This window comes from Ovis canadensis, chromosome 13 (assembly GCF_042477335.2).
Source record: "Ovis canadensis isolate MfBH-ARS-UI-01 breed Bighorn chromosome 13, ARS-UI_OviCan_v2, whole genome shotgun sequence".
Lineage (NCBI taxonomy): Eukaryota > Metazoa > Chordata > Mammalia > Artiodactyla > Bovidae > Ovis > Ovis canadensis.
Window position 1 is genome coordinate 37,435,543 of NC_091257.1, and position 18,687 is coordinate 37,454,229.

At 42.2% G+C, this 18,687-nt stretch overlaps 1 protein-coding gene and 1 long non-coding RNA gene across 2 annotated transcripts; both read right to left on the reverse strand.

The window, feature by feature from the left end:
• Positions 1–653: 653 nt before the first annotated feature.
• Positions 654–3,986, reverse strand: SKIDA1 (SKI/DACH domain containing 1). Its single transcript, XM_069547398.1, has one exon. The coding sequence runs from the start codon at positions 3,787–3,789 to the stop codon at positions 1,024–1,026; it is 2,766 nt and encodes a 921-aa protein (XP_069403499.1). The 5' UTR covers positions 3,790–3,986; the 3' UTR covers positions 654–1,023.
• A 544-nt stretch (positions 3,987–4,530) lies between these two features.
• Positions 4,531–12,299, reverse strand: LOC138417386 (uncharacterized). The gene is made up of 4 exons (XR_011248099.1): positions 11,596–12,299; positions 9,730–9,904; positions 7,381–7,473; positions 4,531–5,618 (listed from the first exon to the last, which is right to left on the reverse strand). It is a non-coding gene; the product is annotated as an uncharacterized lncRNA (long non-coding RNA).
• Between the last annotated feature and the right edge of the window lie 6,388 nt (positions 12,300–18,687).

The following is an 18,687-nucleotide window of genomic DNA, read 5'->3' on the forward strand; positions in this document are numbered from 1 at the left end:
CAGAAGTTTAGAGAGATGCAGAGAAAGTAAAAGTAATAAAATCCAAGTGCCTGAGTTCTGGTACCAAAAAGCCCTGAAATAACTGTTATTTTTCATTTGGGGTATTCGAACAATTCTGACCCATTTTCCTTTTCTTAGTTGCTTTTTTACTGCTCTGTCACTATAAAGAGTCAGACCATAAAATATCCTGCTATTATGAGAAATATTTTAATTGTTTTGCAACTTTGAGGAGTCACGTTCAGACCTCAAGGTAAGCAGGACAATAGTAAGAGTCACCTAATTTCAAATTCTGGGTGAGGATGCAAAAAGGACTTTTCCAATTGCAAGGAGTGGCGTAAAAGTAAAATTAAACCCTTTACAAAAAAAGAAAAAGAAAAAAGACAATATTATATTTACTTTACTTGATATATGTGAAGCAGCTGTTACCAGCATTCATTCAGGACTCCCCAATATTTCCAATCAAAAAACAATAAAATAAGTGCAACTACTCTTGGAGAGGAAATGAGGGGAGAAAAAGAAAAAGATACCCCACAAGAAACTTCTTGCTACCTCACTGTGTAACCATGTAACCAGCCTAACAAACTTTCACTGAATTAACAGTTACACTTTTAGGTCTGAAATCTAGTGCATAAACTTAATGGCTCATTGTAATATTTATTATTCAACCTTTTGACATTTATTTGTAGCAGTTGAATTGAGGTACCGGGTGCATTATTAGCATTGAAACAGTAAAGTGTTCCAGCTCTACCGTAATAACTGAGTTTACTTGAGTCTTTAGCCTGAAGTATAGTCTGTGGAATGTAAACCAACCCTTCTCCCACCCCTCCCCCACCCTAGTCCAAAAAAAAAAAAAAAAAAGAAACCCGCAATGGAAAAAAAAAGTAATCCGATTTCTGTCTTCAAAATGCGATAAACCAGGACTCCAAAAGAGGTGTAACACATTAATGGACTTGTACAAACCATCCTGTGCAGTTTACAACAAAAGGAAGGTATGGTTCAAGAAAATATCTTCCAAAAACGCTTTTATGAATTAAATTTCCTGAATTTGTGACTAGGTGGAAGAGGTATTGCAGAACCGCCCAGCTGCCATTTCCATATAGGATGGGCCTTGTGAGGAGGTTGGGAATCCTTAGTGGTGTTTAAGGAATACGCCGGCCACAAATCCCCATCCTTCCCAATAATGAGTGATGGTGGACAAGGAAAATTTGCCATGAAATTAAATGGCCTTTTCACTGCTGATGCTACATTGCTGGCTACCTTTTTGCGTCTGTTTATAACTGTAAAATCATCCAGTGTTCCTTCATGTGTCTCAGTTTTACCTGTAGGACGAGGACTTCTAGCTGATTTCAGATTTGGTTTGACTGGAGGTGTCTGAAGTACAGGTCGCTTTCCCAGTACTAGTGTCCGGTAATTTTTCCTCACCCTGGCACCAAATTTATATTCCCCATCCTCAGGTTTTGGAGAACCTAAAGTGCATGAAAGGCCCTGACTCTGAGCCAGTGGATTTAAGGAAGGAGTTTCTTTTCCAGGGCATGCAAAACCTTCCTTGGCTGTAGTTAACAAGGCGTCCTCCTCTTTACTTTCAGTCACACTGTAAAACTCACCCTTCGTATCATTGCACTCGCACTTTAGCTTATTTGTAATAAGGTCAGGTTCATATTCTTCATTAGCACTACTGTCTTCTACTTTGATTTTAATATTGTGCAGAAACGGCAATGTCCTGTCGCCGGTATCAGTACAGGCATTCTCAGCTTTAGTTGTTGCTGCTACTGCTGCTGTATCCACCTCGGGATAAGTTGGCGAAGCAGAGGGCAAATCCGTAGCAAATTCAGTACAATGAGGGATTTTGGAATCTTTTTCTGAATTTGTTGCTGCTCCCGAAGAATCATTATTTAAGAACCTAGCAGCTATTGTGTTGTTATCTGCACAATGTGTAGTAGGAGTTGCTTGCAGGCATTTCCTAGCCTCTCGGAGTATTCTTTGTTGTGGAAATGCATTGTTTGTCTTTGGGCTAGGTGAAGAGGCCCCCTCCGTCAGGCGGTTAATTGTCAGGTCAGTTCTCTTTACAATACTGGAAATTTCAGATTGTGGGAATGTAATCTCAGATACCCTATCGTTCCTTATCTCTGTGAAACAACTCCCCAGGCTGGCCGGGCAGTACACCGGAGACGCTTTGGGGACCCAGCTCTGCAGATTCCACTCCTCGGGCGATTCCGCTTTGACACTACTCTTGAGATCGGGAAGTCTGCCGGCATCCTCGAAAGCAGCGGGTTTGGTTGCAGCAGCGGCGGAGGCCAGATGGTACAAGAAGTTGGCCTGCGCCTGTACGCTGGGAGGCTTGCAGAAGCTGGTGCGCCTGAAACGGATGCTCTGCACTGACACTTGGCTGGAGCCGGAGCTAGAGTCCGACTCCGTGGACGAGTCCTCCTCCTCCTCCTCCGAGCTGACTTCACTGGAATCCGAGGCCCCACTGCCCCCCTCCTCCTCTTCCTCCTCCTCTTCCTCCTCCTCTCCCTCCTCCTCCTCTTCCTCCGAGGACACAGAGTTGCTGGAGCTGGACACACTGGAGCCAAAATCCGAGTCGTTGGCGGCATGGTCCGAGTAGGAGCTGGACTCGGAGTCGCTGCTGCAACTCTCGGGAAAGCTGCCCAGATGGGGCTGCGGCCGGTGGTGATGAGGGGGATGGTGATTCGGCTGCGGCAGCTGGGCCCGGTGGTGGTGGTGATGGTGGTGGTGGTGGTGGTGGTGGTGGTGGTGGTGGTGGGGAGGCGGGCAGAAGCCGTTCACCAGATGAAACCTCTCCAGGCAAGTAGCCCCGGCGGCCGCCGCCGCCGCCGCCGCCGCTGCCGCCGCCGCCGCCGCCGCCGCCTTGGCTTTGTAGGACCTGGGCAACAGCAGCAGACGGCGGGCGCCGGCGTGCGGCGCGAGCAGGCAGTCCTTGGCGCCCCCGCGCTTGCGCTTGCACCGGTAGGTCAGGCTCACCGGGCCTCCGGCGCCCGCCGTCGCCGCTGCAGCCTTGGGCTGGGGCCCGGCCGCCGACGCCTGGTAGTAGGCAGCAGCGGCGGCGGCGGCGGCGGCGGCGGCGGCGGCAGCGGCGGCGGCGGCCGGGTGCTTGCTGCACAGCAGGCTCCGAAAATAAGCAGGGTCCGAGTGGAAAGCGACGTAGTTTCCTTGGAGCGGGGCAGTTTCATAGTTTAGAGGGGGTTTGCAAGGCGAGCGCACGAGTTCCGGGTAGTGCGAGCCCGGGTATTTGCTAAAAATCTGAGGTAGATGGGCGGCTGGGCGCGCGGCGGCGGCGGCGGCGGCGCCCGGGCGCGGGGACTGCGCGCTGATTGGCAGGGGCCGCGCGGCTCCGCTCAGGCCCCGCCAAAGTTGGTGCTTGTCCTTCCAGAAAGCCGGGCGGGGGCCGGCGGCGGCGGCGGCGGCGCGCCCTGGCGGCGGCGCCTTTGTGGCCAGGGCCCGGCCGACCCTCCTGCGCTTGGTCTTGAGGACGCGCTCAGTTTTGCAGGAGGTGTAGAGCGCTTCCACGTCTTCCCGGGAGATGAGCGTGCATTTGGCGGCGTGGAAGGCGATGCTGTTGATTGCTTTGAGTTTTCGCAACTCCTCCAGATCGCAGTGGTGCTTTTTCACTTTCAGATGATCCATGCGCTTGTGCACGGTCGTCCTCGGGATGTTTTTCAGCAGATCCGTGAAGACTTGGGAGAGGGCAAACATTTGCTTTCCTTTAATGATGAGGTAGCCGAGCCTCACGCCATCCACCTCTTCAAAACCTGACTTCAGGTCTCCCATGTCGGGCACTAAACGATCCCCACCATTTGCAGTAAATATATACGTGACGCATACATACACATGTATGTATGTTAATCCTCCACCAGATGCTGCGTGTGTCTCAAGGCATCCTGCTAATAAAATAACAAAGACTGTTATTCCCGGCGAAGGGAGTGCCAAACTCTAGGCGAAATTATTGGGGAAAAGAAAAAAACAAAAAAAAACCTATGAAATTACACTGACTTGATTCTTGCTTTTTTTTTTGGTTTTCGTTTTTTTAAAAAAGAGGGGAAAAACCATCCGATTTCTGCTTTGCCAGTGTGTTGGTCTAAGTCCTCGCTGCAGATCAGTACCTGGGCCCCTCTATTCCTTCCTTCTCCATTGGAGCACTATGATAATGGAATGTGAAGGAGAAAGAGAAAAGACATGCAGCTGCTATTCCCGCCGCTGCTTTAGCTACAAATAAAATGACAGAGTGAAGTGAGCTCGTCCGGAGACACCTTCATCAATTAATTCCCCTAAAGCCAGCGCTGATTGGACACTCCTGACAGGTGATGCAATAAAAATTGATATTCCACCCCTTCCCCCCAAAATCTCCCACTAATTAGCATACCCTTATACTGCCACCTCCCCTCCCAAAGTAAATAATACAGTCGGTATATAAATCTTTCCATTAAACTATCGGAGCTCAGAAACAGCCTGACTCACAGACTTCATCAGAAGCAGTGTGTGTACGCTTAAAAAAAAAAAAAAAGCCTTGTATATTCGCCTTTAAAGGAATATTGCCTATTTTTTGCTTTATTTGCATTTTACCGCTATAGCTATTATCATTTCAAAGAAAAGCATTTTTAAAACATTATCAAGCCTAAATAGATATATCCCACCCCCCTTTTCCTTTGGAAAATGGAGCTTAAGCGAAACGTGCAGAACAGCCTGGTATTTCCCTTATGGGAGTGGGGAAGGAGCCCGGCTGGGAGCTCCAAAGTTAAATCCGCGCGGTGAACCATCCCAGTACAGACTTACGTTTTGAATTTCTCTCGATTTTCCTTGTTTCCCCCACCCCCCAAAATGCCTTTTTACAACCAGAAACAAAGTTATTTGACCAATGAGGCAGTTCAAGGCTCCAGCTCCGAAACACTGTAACAATTCAACTGAATTTTGATTCTCTGCTGGGGGGGTGGAGTGGGGAGGAGGTAGTTTCACGTCAGACCCATAACAAAGCATAGATAAGCCAGAAATGTGTACACTTTTCACAATTAAGCTGGCTGGATTGGAGGCAGGATGGTCCTAGAGTCCCCAGCACAGCCTTAGCCGGGGTCCTGTTCACAACAGGTCAGAATTCCATGGAGCGGATTGCTTCTGTAGCAAGGGAAAGAAAAGGTAAACCGCCCAAGGTGCTTCCAGAGGTTTTACGTAATAACGATGAAAAGAAAGTGCTGATGTATGATGCAGACTATTTCAGTGGTCTGTGATGCTTTTGGTTGGTAGTTTAAATGAATCTTCCACAACTCCCATTTTTTCCGTGAAAGCCAAGCATCTGCTTTTTTTTTTTTTTAAATCACTTTGGATGAATATCAATATTGTTTAACCTCTTCTTAGTCAAAGCATATTTTGGTGTCATTTTCAAGGATATCCAAAATATTGCCAAATGAGAGCAAAGGTCTTCCCAGTCGCATCACCACGATCCCAAGGCAGTTTGTTGGCTGCTTTGCAAAATTCGGCAAAATCTTCTTAACTGTTCGGTGTTTGGAACTACAGCATGAATGCAGCCCAGGCATTTATATGTTTCCTTGTTCTTCCAAAAATAGACACATCCGTGTGGTTAAAAGAATAAACGGATATTTCTAAGCCTGCAAGAAAAAAATTGTACAGTAATTTCTTCCTTCACATTCAAAAGTTCCAGCTTCCCCTGCTCTGGTCTGACTAGCACAAGCAGGTATGACTCAGAGAGGGAAAGAGAGAGAGACAGAGATTAAAAACCGAAGAGTCAGACACACAAAAAGGTAGTTTGCATGAAATCTCGGCCATAGTTCCCCACCCCCACCCTCATCTTTCTTGTAATTTCCCAGGAATTTTGAAGAGAATTGGGAATTTCAAGAAGTGCATCCGGAAATTAAGGAAGTCTATTTAGGAGAGTCTAACTCAGAGGTTGGGATTTGAAAAGTCAGCCCTGGACTACTGTTGCACTCAGCACAGATGTAATCGCTGCTCTTCAACTTAATCAATGTGTGTACAAACCGCGATGTCTAGTTCTTGCCTTTGAAATCTAAGGCTAGCATTTCCATCCAAGAAATCAGAGCTACAGCAAATTACATTTTTGTCCCTTGAATGAGAGAAGGATCATTGAATGGATCTCGTGATATTTCAGGCTTTAAACGTAACCGAGAGGCAGCAATGAACAATGCCTCGTCACAGCTAATACCATCCACGGAGTTGGCTTTCCTTTGCATCTGGATGTATCACACCGCGTATTTCTTTCACTTTCGCAGGAGGCAAAATGCAAGAGGTTTAAGCAGAAAGCAAAGTTTCCAGGAAAAGCAGATGCTGGTGTTTGTTTTTGAAAGTAGAATGAGCAGTGTCTTTCTATTGCCAGCGACAATAATGTCGTTTTAAAATTTCTCCTGATGCACTTATATACTGCCAGCCCTCTTCCTCTCACCCCACCCCATTCAATTCCCCTCCCCCAGCTTTAAGATTTCCACCAGAGAGTCAAACAGCCAAGAAATAGTAAACTCAGAAAAAACCTTTGAGAACACATTACAAAAGGTTGGCTGGAGCGTCCCCCTTTTTTTTTTTTTTTTTAAATTTGGTCAGGTAGTACTAGTTGTTCTCGATTCCTATTGAGATTTTCACACACACACACACACACACACACTCTCTCTCTCTCTCTCTCTCTCTCTCTCTCTCTCACAGTCCTATTCCTCCTGCACAAGGCTATGTGATTTAGTAACCATTTCAAAATCACCTTTTCCTCTCCTTCCTCCTCTTTCACCTTTGAAATACTGGCAATATGAGCGGTTTTTAAAACTAGCAGAATACTATGTTTTAAACTAAAGTTACAATCTGTTGGGACAAATGAAGAAAAATAAAGGCCAAGGGATTTGGGAACTGGGTCTATATATACAATTTATGTGAGTATGTTTGTATGTGCACTCAGATACCTTCACATTTATACATTTTTAATACTATTACACACCTTTCTTCTTGTCTAATACATTCTTTTGTTCCTTTAACTTCCCCATCAGTGTGTGTGTGTGTGTGTTAAGGCGTGAGCGTGCACATTCTCGCGTGCACCTGCACACACACACACACACAGAGAATGTGACAGACAGCTTTCTTGTGGCCATCAGCACACGTTGCATATCCGGGGTCTTCTCCAGGCACATTGGGGGTCTATCCCAATAAAAAGATCTAGCTGAGGCCCCTGAGTGCTCACACATGAAAGGCAGGGGACTTTAAGATGGATTTGCATGCACACAGGGGATTTCGATCAATAGCTACCAACATTTATGGCTTAGATTATTAATGTGAAAGCTGGCCAAAAGAATGGGGATGAAAAATTAAAGGTGTCTGTTATCAATTATGCTTAAAGTTATGCAATAATTTACTTACTTTGCCTGGATGTGCAGATCCAGATGTATAAAGTACTATTCTTCAAAAGCCAGGGGGTTTCTTTGATAAATATGTTGACCATGTCAGCCGCCTCTACAATCAAAGATGAACCCCATTCAGATGATGGATGGTATTCAAATTCTTTTTTTCTCAAAAAAGATATATCAAATTCTGTGTTTCTGAAGCACATATACATATGTGGGGTGGATATGCCCAAATTAACATTTATGTGGATATTCATCTCCAAGGGTCCAGGGAATTACTTAACTTAGAATTTAGGCATATATAAGATATGCACTGAGTTTGTTAATTAAATGCGATTATTTACTCAGGGAGGAATGCATAATCTACACACTATCATAAAAAAAAGTATTTTAGCTTTGAAAACAAAGCTGTTTGCTAGAGGAAAATCCTCTGTGGCAAATACAGATAGAAATATATTAATGTTCACTTACTTCTGCATTTGTTGTAAAAAATCAGCACTTTCAGTTTTCAAAGTGATGGGCTATGAAGATATGAACATATTTGTCTTTACTTATCCTGTGTGAATGTGCTAAATTTATCTTCAAAGGTTCTATTTTGATTTATTTTCACTGTATTTTATATTTAAATACCATTGCAATTCAGTCTGACCTCTTTCCTATGCAGCGAAGTAATGTACACGGCATTTACAGTCTTTTAAATGGTTAGCTGGGAAATGCAATAGCAATTTGCAGATGTAGTTTACTAATGGGGAAAGTTCTTTTGAAAACCTGAAGGAAAACCTAAGAGTACTTTTGCATTTCTACACTACAATGTCATATAATTAAAGTATTGAAGAGCATTAAAATAATCCTTTCCCTTCCCAGCCTTCACTCATACATACATAATTTAAATGAGGAACAACTCCCCCACCCCCACCCCACCACCATCACCTAACTCTTCACCATATACATTTGTTTTAGTGATTGCTGGCACATTTTGTTCAAAGTGAACTCAGACAGAAAAGACTAGGGAACATCACAAAGGCCTCCACAATGTAAGTACACTGGTTAGAAGAATAAAAGAAATCCCTTGTACTGTTAGCCAAAAGTAACTATAATAAAACATAACAAAGTCTAAAATAATAATAACGACTCATATGGCTGAATTAATTGAGGATATAGGACAATAAAATCCTGTGTGAGAGTCAACAGTTCCTTACCTAAATTTATGTCTTTTACATGTTCTCTGCTTTTGGGGAGGGGAAAATGAGAATGCAGGAGGAGGAAATGGCTAACTTGAGGATCAACTTAAATTATAACTTAGTACATTTTCTTTAATTTTTTTCTTTTTTGTCTCATTCAAACAAATCAGGGCAGGTCTCCAAAAGGGCCCATCCTTCTGTTCTTAGGCATCTGAAAATCCTGTTTTTAACAGAAGTTTGGGACACAGAGTATATGCCATGTTGTCTACTGACCCATAATCAAAATGCGGTGACCTTCTACCCTTTTTTTGCCCCCTGACCCATCTTGAATTCAATGCAGCCTTTATAAATTTGCAAATCCTTGGAGGTAGAGGGGGTTTTGTGAGGCTTTGTTCTGAAAAAGCCCTAAGAGTGTGCTTTCTAAATTAGACAAAGGTAGAGCAACAAACCTTGGTGGACAAGATTTTATACAGGTGAGCCATGGGCAACTCTTCAGATAACACATATTGCAAGCCAAAAAGCAGTTATAAATGTGGGAGACAAGAAGGTTATAGATTGCGTCAAATTAGAGTATGGTACAAATCACTTTCATGATGTAAGAACTGGTTAGGCCATAATCTTCCTGCTCTCCTCATCTCAAGGGCTGTGGGGGACCCTAGTGATCACGGAAGGAATGGGGTGGGAGAGAGTAAAGAGAGAGGGGAGGAAGGCTGGGAGGGAAAAAAAGAAAGGAGCAAGACCTGATCTGAACGTACAGGCACATTCCCTTATCTTTTCTGCTATCAGCCAGTTTAAAGGACACCATAATTATGATAGTGATAAAACAATGCCTGCTTATGTGTGCTGAATAAATAAAGAATGTTTACAGCTCAAGAATCTTTTAATTCCAATTAAATGCTATCAAAGAAAAACCACTTTTCCTACTGCAACTGCCTTTCCCCCAATTATCTTGTTTTGTTGCAATATTTTCCTACGAGACACCAGGGCCTCTTACAATTGATCGTGAATGTAGGGAAAAAAATCTGAGAAAGTATAGAGTTCTGTGTTGGTGTATTCAATAACCCACAAACCTCAAGATCCACAGTTTATTTGGGATACCCCGATATTTGTTTATTTCCTATTTCCCATCAGAGAGAGCCAAACATGTAGGAACTGAAGTGATGACATTCAGTGTTGAGGCCTACCTATGGGCTGCTTAAGCCACACTGAAATTCTGAGCACCCTAGAGGGGAGAAGGGAAAGATCCGCATGTGAAGCCTGATGGTCTCTGGAAAGGGAATCCTCTGGTTCTGTTCCCCTGGCTTCAGCCCAGATTCTTCTAGGAGCACTGGAGCCAATCACTGTCTTCCACTGCTACAGCTACTGGGTGCACACAAAAAAGCGGGAGATCAAAAAACTCCAAGTTCGCATTTATGGATACACAAGGATCATTTCGTATTCATGACTTCAACAAATCACATTATAATCAGATTTTAAACAAGGTTTGGGGAGTAATGCCCACCAGGCTGGACACTAAACACTAACACGTATCACATGCTAGCCAGGAAAGTCACTTGTTAAATATTGGAATCATAGGGTGAAAATTGTCTTTCAACTTTGAAAAGCTCACTTTTTGCTTTAAAGGCCAGTTTTTACACAAATTCATTTCAAGCAAAGTGCCTCTTTTTAAGCCATTCCAAAACACTATAATACAAATCTCTGCTTGCTTCCTTTCTCAGTTCCAGTAGTGTTTTGAAAAAAACACATGGCATAACAAACATTATGGAAGACCCACTCCTTCCGTTAAATGTCCTTACAAACCTGCCTTTTTACTCCCTCTGTCTAAGCAGCGCATTGCTAAGTAGAAACTTAAATAACAACAACAAAAAAAACACACACACACATTTTCCTCAAATATCTAGTATTTCTTGGCATATTCTTTTGGTGATGTGGTACAAAAATACAGTGGTAAACATTTTCAGAGGATACCTAAATTCCCTGGATGCTTGCGGACCCCTTTTCTTTTGAAAGTTTAGAGCTTCCAATACCCTCAATTCTACTGGCAGAATTAGGATGGACTTAGAGGGTCCTAAACGTGACCGATTCACTAAGGCGGGGGGCTACAGCTTGCAGCAACGTGCTCGGCAACTTAATCCTACGCTAAAAGAGGGCAGAGAGAGAAAAAGAATGGAATACAAACTCTCCCGACATTCGTAGTTACTTTCAAGGTGGATTGTGTATTTTCAGGCTGATGGGAACGTCTGGTTTGGGGAGCAAAAAGAAGAGAAGGTAAGTGTTTGTCCTTGTATCAACCAGTTCCTAGAGAAACAATGAAAGAACAAAGGGAACCACTTCTCCATCTGAACATTTTCTGAATCTCCCTCTGTTTCAAGCCAAAAAGCTTGCGAGGGGATTCGCTTTACTCTACCGTAAGCAGTTGTTGCCAGGCTTGCTGAGCTAAGAGAGAGAGAAAAGTTGAGCGGCAGTGTAAATATAGACTAAATAATAATAATAAAGACTTGCTGTAGCTATCTCCAGAGCTCCAGCCCCAGCAACTTTAGAAGTTGCTAAATGCAAGAAGGGAAAGCCCAAGAAAGAACCTTTACATTACAGATTTCAAACTCAGTCATTTAAATAGCCTTACTTGCTTTTTGAAAGGATTTCTGCGCACAAAATGTGAAGGTTACTGTCTATGGGGAAAGAGCGGCGTACCGTTCAGGTCGATAAATGTTCTCTATTTCTATGTGGAAAATAATTTTGTTCAAAGGAAAGGGGATTCAAGTATTGACGCTACTGTTTGCTGATAGAAGAAATGGCAGCAGTGGTTGGGAAAGGAGAGTCGTATATAAATGTATTTGCTTTGGGGTACAATGGTTATCGGCAAGTCGGCCTTTGTGGGTCTGTGTGGCTGAATGAGTAAGTGACCGAGTGCCATCGGCATTATATAAACGGATCGGTGTGTGGGGGGAGCCCCCAAAGCCGGCGAGCACGTGAAACACACATTTTTTTACTGCCCCCCCCCCAGCAGCGACGAAGCCCCCCTCCACGCCACCCCCAAATCCGTATATTACCTGCCCAGTTACAGTGACACATGTTTATGTTTATAGTCCTGGTTTGTAGTAGTGTCAAGAGCCGCAGCAAGAGGAGGGGGAGGAGAGAGGAGAGGGAGGAGTAAATGCAACCACCCCCACTTGTTGTTAAAGCAAATTTACTGCGTTATTGCAAGGCCGGTACGGGGGGCTGGGAAGTGAGTTGAGAGGAAGGGTAGAGTTGGGTAGTGTGTTGGTGGTGGAAGGAGGGGGTGGGGTGGGGTTAGGAGATCCGGGATGGAGCTCCTCTCTCCAGCGGCCCGGGAAAAGCAGCTCGGTCAATAGGGGAGCATGCTGGCGCGGTCGAAAACAAAAAGGTTCCTCCTGCTCGCTGCGTTCACGTGGGGGGCTCTGCAAGCGGGGCTCCAGGGCCCTGACCTCTGACCCTGGCTCCTCTCCGCGCTCTCCCGGTGCCGCGCGGCCACTTTTTACCCAGGATCCCTCGCGCCGGTCGCGCTCGTGCCGAGCTCGAGTCCTTCTTAATCCTCCATTCCCCGATTCCATCCCCTCCCCTTCCCCTACGCCCCCCCGCCCCGCCCCGCCGCCAGCCCCGGGGGAGGATTCTCCGGCAGGGAACCCCCGCCCCACCCCCACCCCGAGAGCCCGGGCCGAGGCGACCGCAGTCGGGCCGGGTGGGGCGGGGAGTGGAGAACCGGCCTCCCCTGCCGGGCCGGGCCTGCGGGGGAGGAGAGGGGAGGGGAGGAAAGAAGAAGGCGGGGGAGGGGACCCGAAAGGAGGGGGCGCGGCGGCCCGGCCCCGCTGCCCTGCCGCGGCCTGGACCTGTTGACTGCTATTGGTCCGACTCGTCCTGCGCTCTCTCCCAGGCCGCCGCAGCCCCAGTCCTTCCGCGGAAACGTGGGGAGGAAATAAGGATGGCTGTTCTCTCCGCCTCCCTCCAACTTTAGTTTTTTTTTTTCTTAGGGGATGAGAAAGCAAAGTAATCTCATCCGCTGCTCCATCCTGTCTCATAAAGTCCTGTCATGCGCGGGCCCGCCGCCCTCCCGGCTCCGGCTATTTAAAACCTCTCTCTTCCTCAGACCAGCTCCCCTGCCCGGAGCCCTCGACGCCCCCGCTGCGCTCCCCCCTGCCCGGTCTGGCTTCTTCTCCAACGAATTGTGTTGCTTCTTCCCAAGAAGCTCCCTCGTCCACGTTCCACTTTTTTACCGTCCCGGGAGGCGTAAGATAAAACCTCTGGTTTGCTGCATGCCGCCGGACACATTCTCTGCCCTCTCGTCAAAATGTACTTGATGGAGAGTATAAAATAACAATATTTAAAGGAGGAAATAAAAAGGGGCGAATTCTTTTGCCTGGGTAGACGACATAAATGCATTAAAAAATTTTTTTTTAAGAGAAATGTATTTCGAGTTAAAGGTTTTATGGGATTTGCTGTAGTTCCTTCTAGATTTTTGGATTTCCTGGGGGGATCTTTTCCAGAAGGAAACAGCAAATTAAAATTAAGGTGGAAGTGAGCCATCTCAACCACTTCTGAAAATAAAGGCGAAATTGAGAAAATATATCCAGGAAATAGCGGGAAGGCGGCCGCAGCGAAAACTGGAGTCGCCGAAGGCAGCGCCTCGGTGTCGCAGTCGGAAGAAGGAGGGCCAGCCCAGGGCCGGGAAGCAGGCGCGCGGCGGCGGCGGGGAGAGCGGCGAGCCGGCCCGGGCCGCGGCGCTTGGGAGGAAGGCTGCGCCGGCAGTGCGAGCGCGAAACCGCGGGCGGGGAGGGCCGAGGTGGGCGGGGGCCGGGCGCGCGACCGGCGCCGCCGATGAAGCTGGAGTCGGGCTCCGGTCGCCCGGCCGCCCCCATTGTTCGGCCGCAGCGCAGCAGTTCGCCAAGCGCGTCCTTCCCGGGGGAGGGGTCCCGAGATCGGACTCTGCCCCCACCCCCAGCTCCCCGAACTGCAAAAGGCTCGGGCCGGGTCGGGTCGGCAAGTTTTATGATCAGTGTCGGCTGGCCAGGGGTTCCCAACTCCAGACCGCGTAGGAAGGAGGCTTTACAACGTGCCGCTAAATTGGAGGAAGCTGGGCAAGCCTGAGACTCCACACGAAAAGAGGGAAAGCAGCATAGATATATTTGTAAAGTGATGGCTAGATAGAGACAAATGTGGGCAAAAAAATTTTTTTTCTGGATCCAGAGAGTTAGAGCCTATGATATCCTATTTTAAATCTCTTTAAATGTATGGATTCAAAAATGAATGTCGGGGTTCAAAGGAGTTCGGAAAAGCACGTTTCGCTGTTACTATTCAGTTCTTTGTTGTATATAAGGAGTTTAGTTTTAAAAGGCTGGGTTGAGCTACCCCTAACAAAAACAGGCTTGGATTCTTAACGTGAAGTGCATTTTCAAAATAACACTGAAATTCATAAAGGAAAAACGTGTCATTTGCTTTTATAACACGTTTTAGAAAGAACTGAGAGACACCTACGAAACTCTGCCTGTTTTCCTTTGTGAGGCATGTGGAAAAAATATTTCTGGCAAGCGTCACAGTTTTAAAAAATGAAGATTTCCAACAAGTGATCGCAAGTCTTGAAGACAAGAGTAAAGTTATCGTGCTTGAAAACTCATGAAGAAATAATTTCAATTCTTTTGCTCAAACCTAGCTAGGGCCAGAGAGTAATCTCGACTTAGATTTATAATAGACTTTGCGGAAATTCCTTGTAAAATGCCCATTACTAGTCTGTGTATTATACAGCATTGGTTTCCCAAGGTGGATTTTTAAAAACCAATTAGAATTGATCTCTAATGGAATATTATATTTACACATCATCATGAAAACATCATTTGATAAGAGTTTTGAATTACAAGAAAGAAGTTAACAGATAATGTTCATAAGTAGCATCTGTTTGAAAAGAACCCTTAAGAGTCAGTTAAAGGTAGTAGTGGTTGTGATTTTGCATTTGAAATGCTATAGAAGTGGTTTGCATTTTAACAGTTTCATTATGCGACTCTTCTTCCTAAACTTGCATTTCCTCAAGGAAATCATTCAATTCTTTCGAATATGGGGAGAAATTCTTATATAAAAAATCACTGGAAGTGTAACTATGGAAAGATTTGAACAGAAAAAAAATTGGTGTTGAAATTAGATATCCTCAATCTGTTCAGTCCTTCCACACTCATCCTCCCATGGTCCCCCTCCCCAGCTACTTGGATTCAATTTACATTTTTTATTTATAAATCTGAATATTTAGAATAGCTTTATAAGTTTATCTGCTACATAGTTGATTGTAGATGATGAATCTTTTTACATCTTTTAGTGCTTTAGGCATTTGGGGGGTTATTTAAATTAAAAAAATGTTACAAGTCATGATATACTTGTGAGAAAAACAACAAATGGGTGGAAAAGGGGCATGAATGGGGGTGGGGATGGAGAGGGACAAGTAGCATTGCAGGTCAGTCTTTGTAATACCTTTCTTTAGTTTTCTGTCATATTTTTCACTTGTGCTTGCATCCAAGATCATTGCTTTTTTAATTAGGATAAATTGCCACCATATAAAAATTACCTACAGTTTGGCTCTTACGTGCCACAGTAAAGACTGACAAAAAGTGATCGGGAGTCTTGTGTGTTTAATTCGCCAGGAATGTTAAGCTTCATAAGAGTCACCCTGTGGGGCCATGGTGGTCTTTGGCACTGTTACTGTACAATTTCAAGAGGTAAATATACACATTATAGATTAAAAAAATCTAAGATGTACTAGGCAAACATTTTCTTGATTGAAGGAATAAAAAAATGAATTTGTCAATCTCTTTCTTTCTGGGACACAATGCAGTTAATTAACATATTCTTGGGCTTGTTTCTGGATTTGGTAAGCAGTGGCCCCTTTCAGAGAGGAAAACATTTAAATCTTAAAAAGTAATCTTTGGTCCAAAGAGTATTTAGAAATTCAGTTTAATTTCTGATTCTCCTTTTCTTTTTTTTAAGTCCCAGATATGTTTCATTTCTTGCAAGGTTCTATTCCATTTCAGAAACTGATTTTCCTCTTTTCTATGTCCAGAATCTTTTCACTCAGATAACCTTATTGTATCTTATAAACAGACACTTAAATATGTCACTTTAATCACACTATAATTATAACAGAAATGCAAATCTTCAGTGTCAGTTAAAAAATGGGAACATGGACCTCACACTCCTGCCCTTAGGTTATATTGATGATACTCTGAAAAGTCAAAAGTGTAACACCTTTAAGTATTATTGCATCATGGAAAAAAATAGTGCGATTCTAAAAATGTTATTGAGGTTTATGTAATGCCTAGCAGATCTACAGGCATCCTTTAGATATATTTTTCTGTGGGTAATTACACGGTGTTTTACCCAAAAATGTAAATACAGCCAATGGATATCAGTTTTACAGCAAAGGAGTAGCTCTGAGGCCAAACACAAGATTAACCACACTAAACCCTGTAAAGTAAATATTAGGCCTTGATTCTTAGAAAGATTTTAAAATTTAGATTACATGCAATTTAAATTTCAGAATTACCTAACTAAACTTTTCAATAATTAAGTATATCTAACAATAATATTAATTATGACTGATTCTAAGTTAGGATCTGTTTTGTAAGAAAATGATGACTTTTACATGGAGAGGTGGCTAATATTTGAGGACTGTTTAAATACAGACAATTCTAAATTACCAGGTAAATAAAAACGCTTCACCTGTATGAATTTCAACTATTGAAAACCTTTAAATAAACCAACTTATCTGAAAATTTCTTAATCATTTCTCATTACTTAGAAGTTTTAGTTCAGTTGCACATAGAAAACAAAGCCTTGCTTTGCTCTGAAGAATAAAGCTCAGACTACAATTGGCTTATAAACACCAATATTGTGCATTAAATAAATACTTATTGTAGGCCTACTATGTGCATACAGGACACTCCTCGATAGGGTGGTATGCTGAGTTTAAAAAAAAATCACCTAGTAAGATTAATTAATATGCTTCATTAAGTGAAATTTTCCAAAAGCCATTAATGGACTATCAATTTAAAACATAATTGGAATGAATATCTTTTAATGAAATTTCTGATAGTAGTCCATGATACAGGTGCCATGTGTGGGTTTGTACCTATATAGATAAAATGCTCACTTATTGTGAGATAAATAACAAAACTAGTATCAGAAATACCTCAACATTTTAATCATACTTGCATAAATATGACTCAAACTTTTCATGTAAAATATTAAATTTGGGGTACCAATGAGCAAAACAAAATTTTATTCATTGATTCTTTTAAAAGAGGGTATATTTTAAAGTTTGTGCGAATCATAAGAAATTGCCTTATTGCTTTTTCCAACAAGTTTATCTAGAAAGAAAATTACAGTTTCTGATGAGGTTTAGTAGATGAATGAGTTCTTATAATTGCTTTTTGTTTAAAAACCTTAGTATCAGAGTCAATACTGAATTTTAAACACTTTATGGAAGTTAAGAATCCGAGTTAAGAGAAGTGCATTTAGTCCTAATATTATAGAAATATATTTCAATTTCTATATCTCATTAAAGAAATATGCTTCAACAATAGATATAATAGACTAAACATAACATGAGGAAAATAACAGAAGGCAAATAAAACTTTAAAAAGGAGATACATATAAGCAGTACTAATCTAGGAACCAAATTTGGTTTTAATTATTTCGTTCATAAATATCTAATATAAATGATTATGGAAAAGCAAATCCAAAAATTTGGTGACTAGGTTGAGGAATAAAGAAAATTATAAGAAGATATATTACCCATACAGGAAGAAAATGTAGTTTCCCATTATAGAAGGGTTAGAGGTTACATCATAAAATACTTTACTTGAGTTTTTTGTGGTTTGCCTCAGATGATTAGTTCAGAGAAATAGATTAGCCAATACTGAGTTTTTTGCTGTTATGTGAAGAAGTGTAGTGGGACCACAGGCTTTTGTTTTATTCTACAGGTACTGGATATATGTTTTCAAAGCATATTTTGAGAACATGAAATCAGATTTAAAGGATAACTATCTTAAGATTGAAATTGTAGTTTTCTTTGAAGTTATTTTATAAATCTTGAGAACTTATTTATATTTTTACAATTACCATGTTTTTCCAGAAACTTACTTGAACTTTAGCAATTCTGGCAATTAAACTATAAGTTTATCCATTCTGAGGTATGAGAACTAGCATATTCAACCAAACACATGCATATGTATCTCACACAAAGGACAAATATAACTTGCTCACTGCTATATTTCCTGTATCTAGTAAATGTTCCCTGGCTCACAGTAAATGTTCAATAAATACTTGCTGAATTAATAATTAACTGTATCTCTGAACTACTTTGTAATGTCTGTTATTCTTCCTTGTCACCTAATATTTTATAGAAGTATATTAAATATTATACTTCTGATGTATAACATAAAAAGTTCTATATCTAGTACATGAGTTAAAATTAGAATATTTATACTCTATGTTTTTTCTCACAATTTCCATAACCCAACATTTAATGTTAAATATGTTTTAAATAATTTGATTTACATTTTGTGAACATTTATATGTACATCTTTAGTAAAATTTCTGCTTTAGATGCTACTATTTATATAAAGTCCTGTTCTTAAGAAATAGTATATTTTCTCTATTTGTCTAAATTTCAAAAATGTTACAAATGATTTTTTTAAATTTTGTTTTGAAAATGACAAGTGTTTACCTGCATTTCTTTGATTGTTATAGAATAAAATACCTATCATTCTTTATATATACATTAATCCTATCACAAGAACTGAGCTCAAATGCATTCAAAATAACATGAATGTATTTTTAAATAATTTATTGCATTAAGGTTTGACTGCAGTCTTCAAAAAGGGAAGATTCAAATTGATTTTAACTAAAAATTACTCTTCATTAGGAGTCTGAACCTGAGCAGGAATTGGATGTTGGACTGGTTTCCTTTAAAAAGGGGTAAAAATAAGATATATGGTAGAGATATAAGAAACAGTATAGATTGGTTTGAAGGTGATTTTAGTTTTAAAAATATCAATGGCATTTTAAGAATATCATTCTTATATGGTCGGAAATCTATTATTACCATAAGCTCCAAAAGATATATTTTATTATATAATCTTGTA

Excerpts from the sequence above, each read along its gene's own strand:
- SKIDA1 (XM_069547398.1), bottom strand. The coding sequence starts at position 3,789 with ATGGGAGACCTGAAGTCAGGTTTTGAAGAGGTGGATGGCGTGAGGCTC.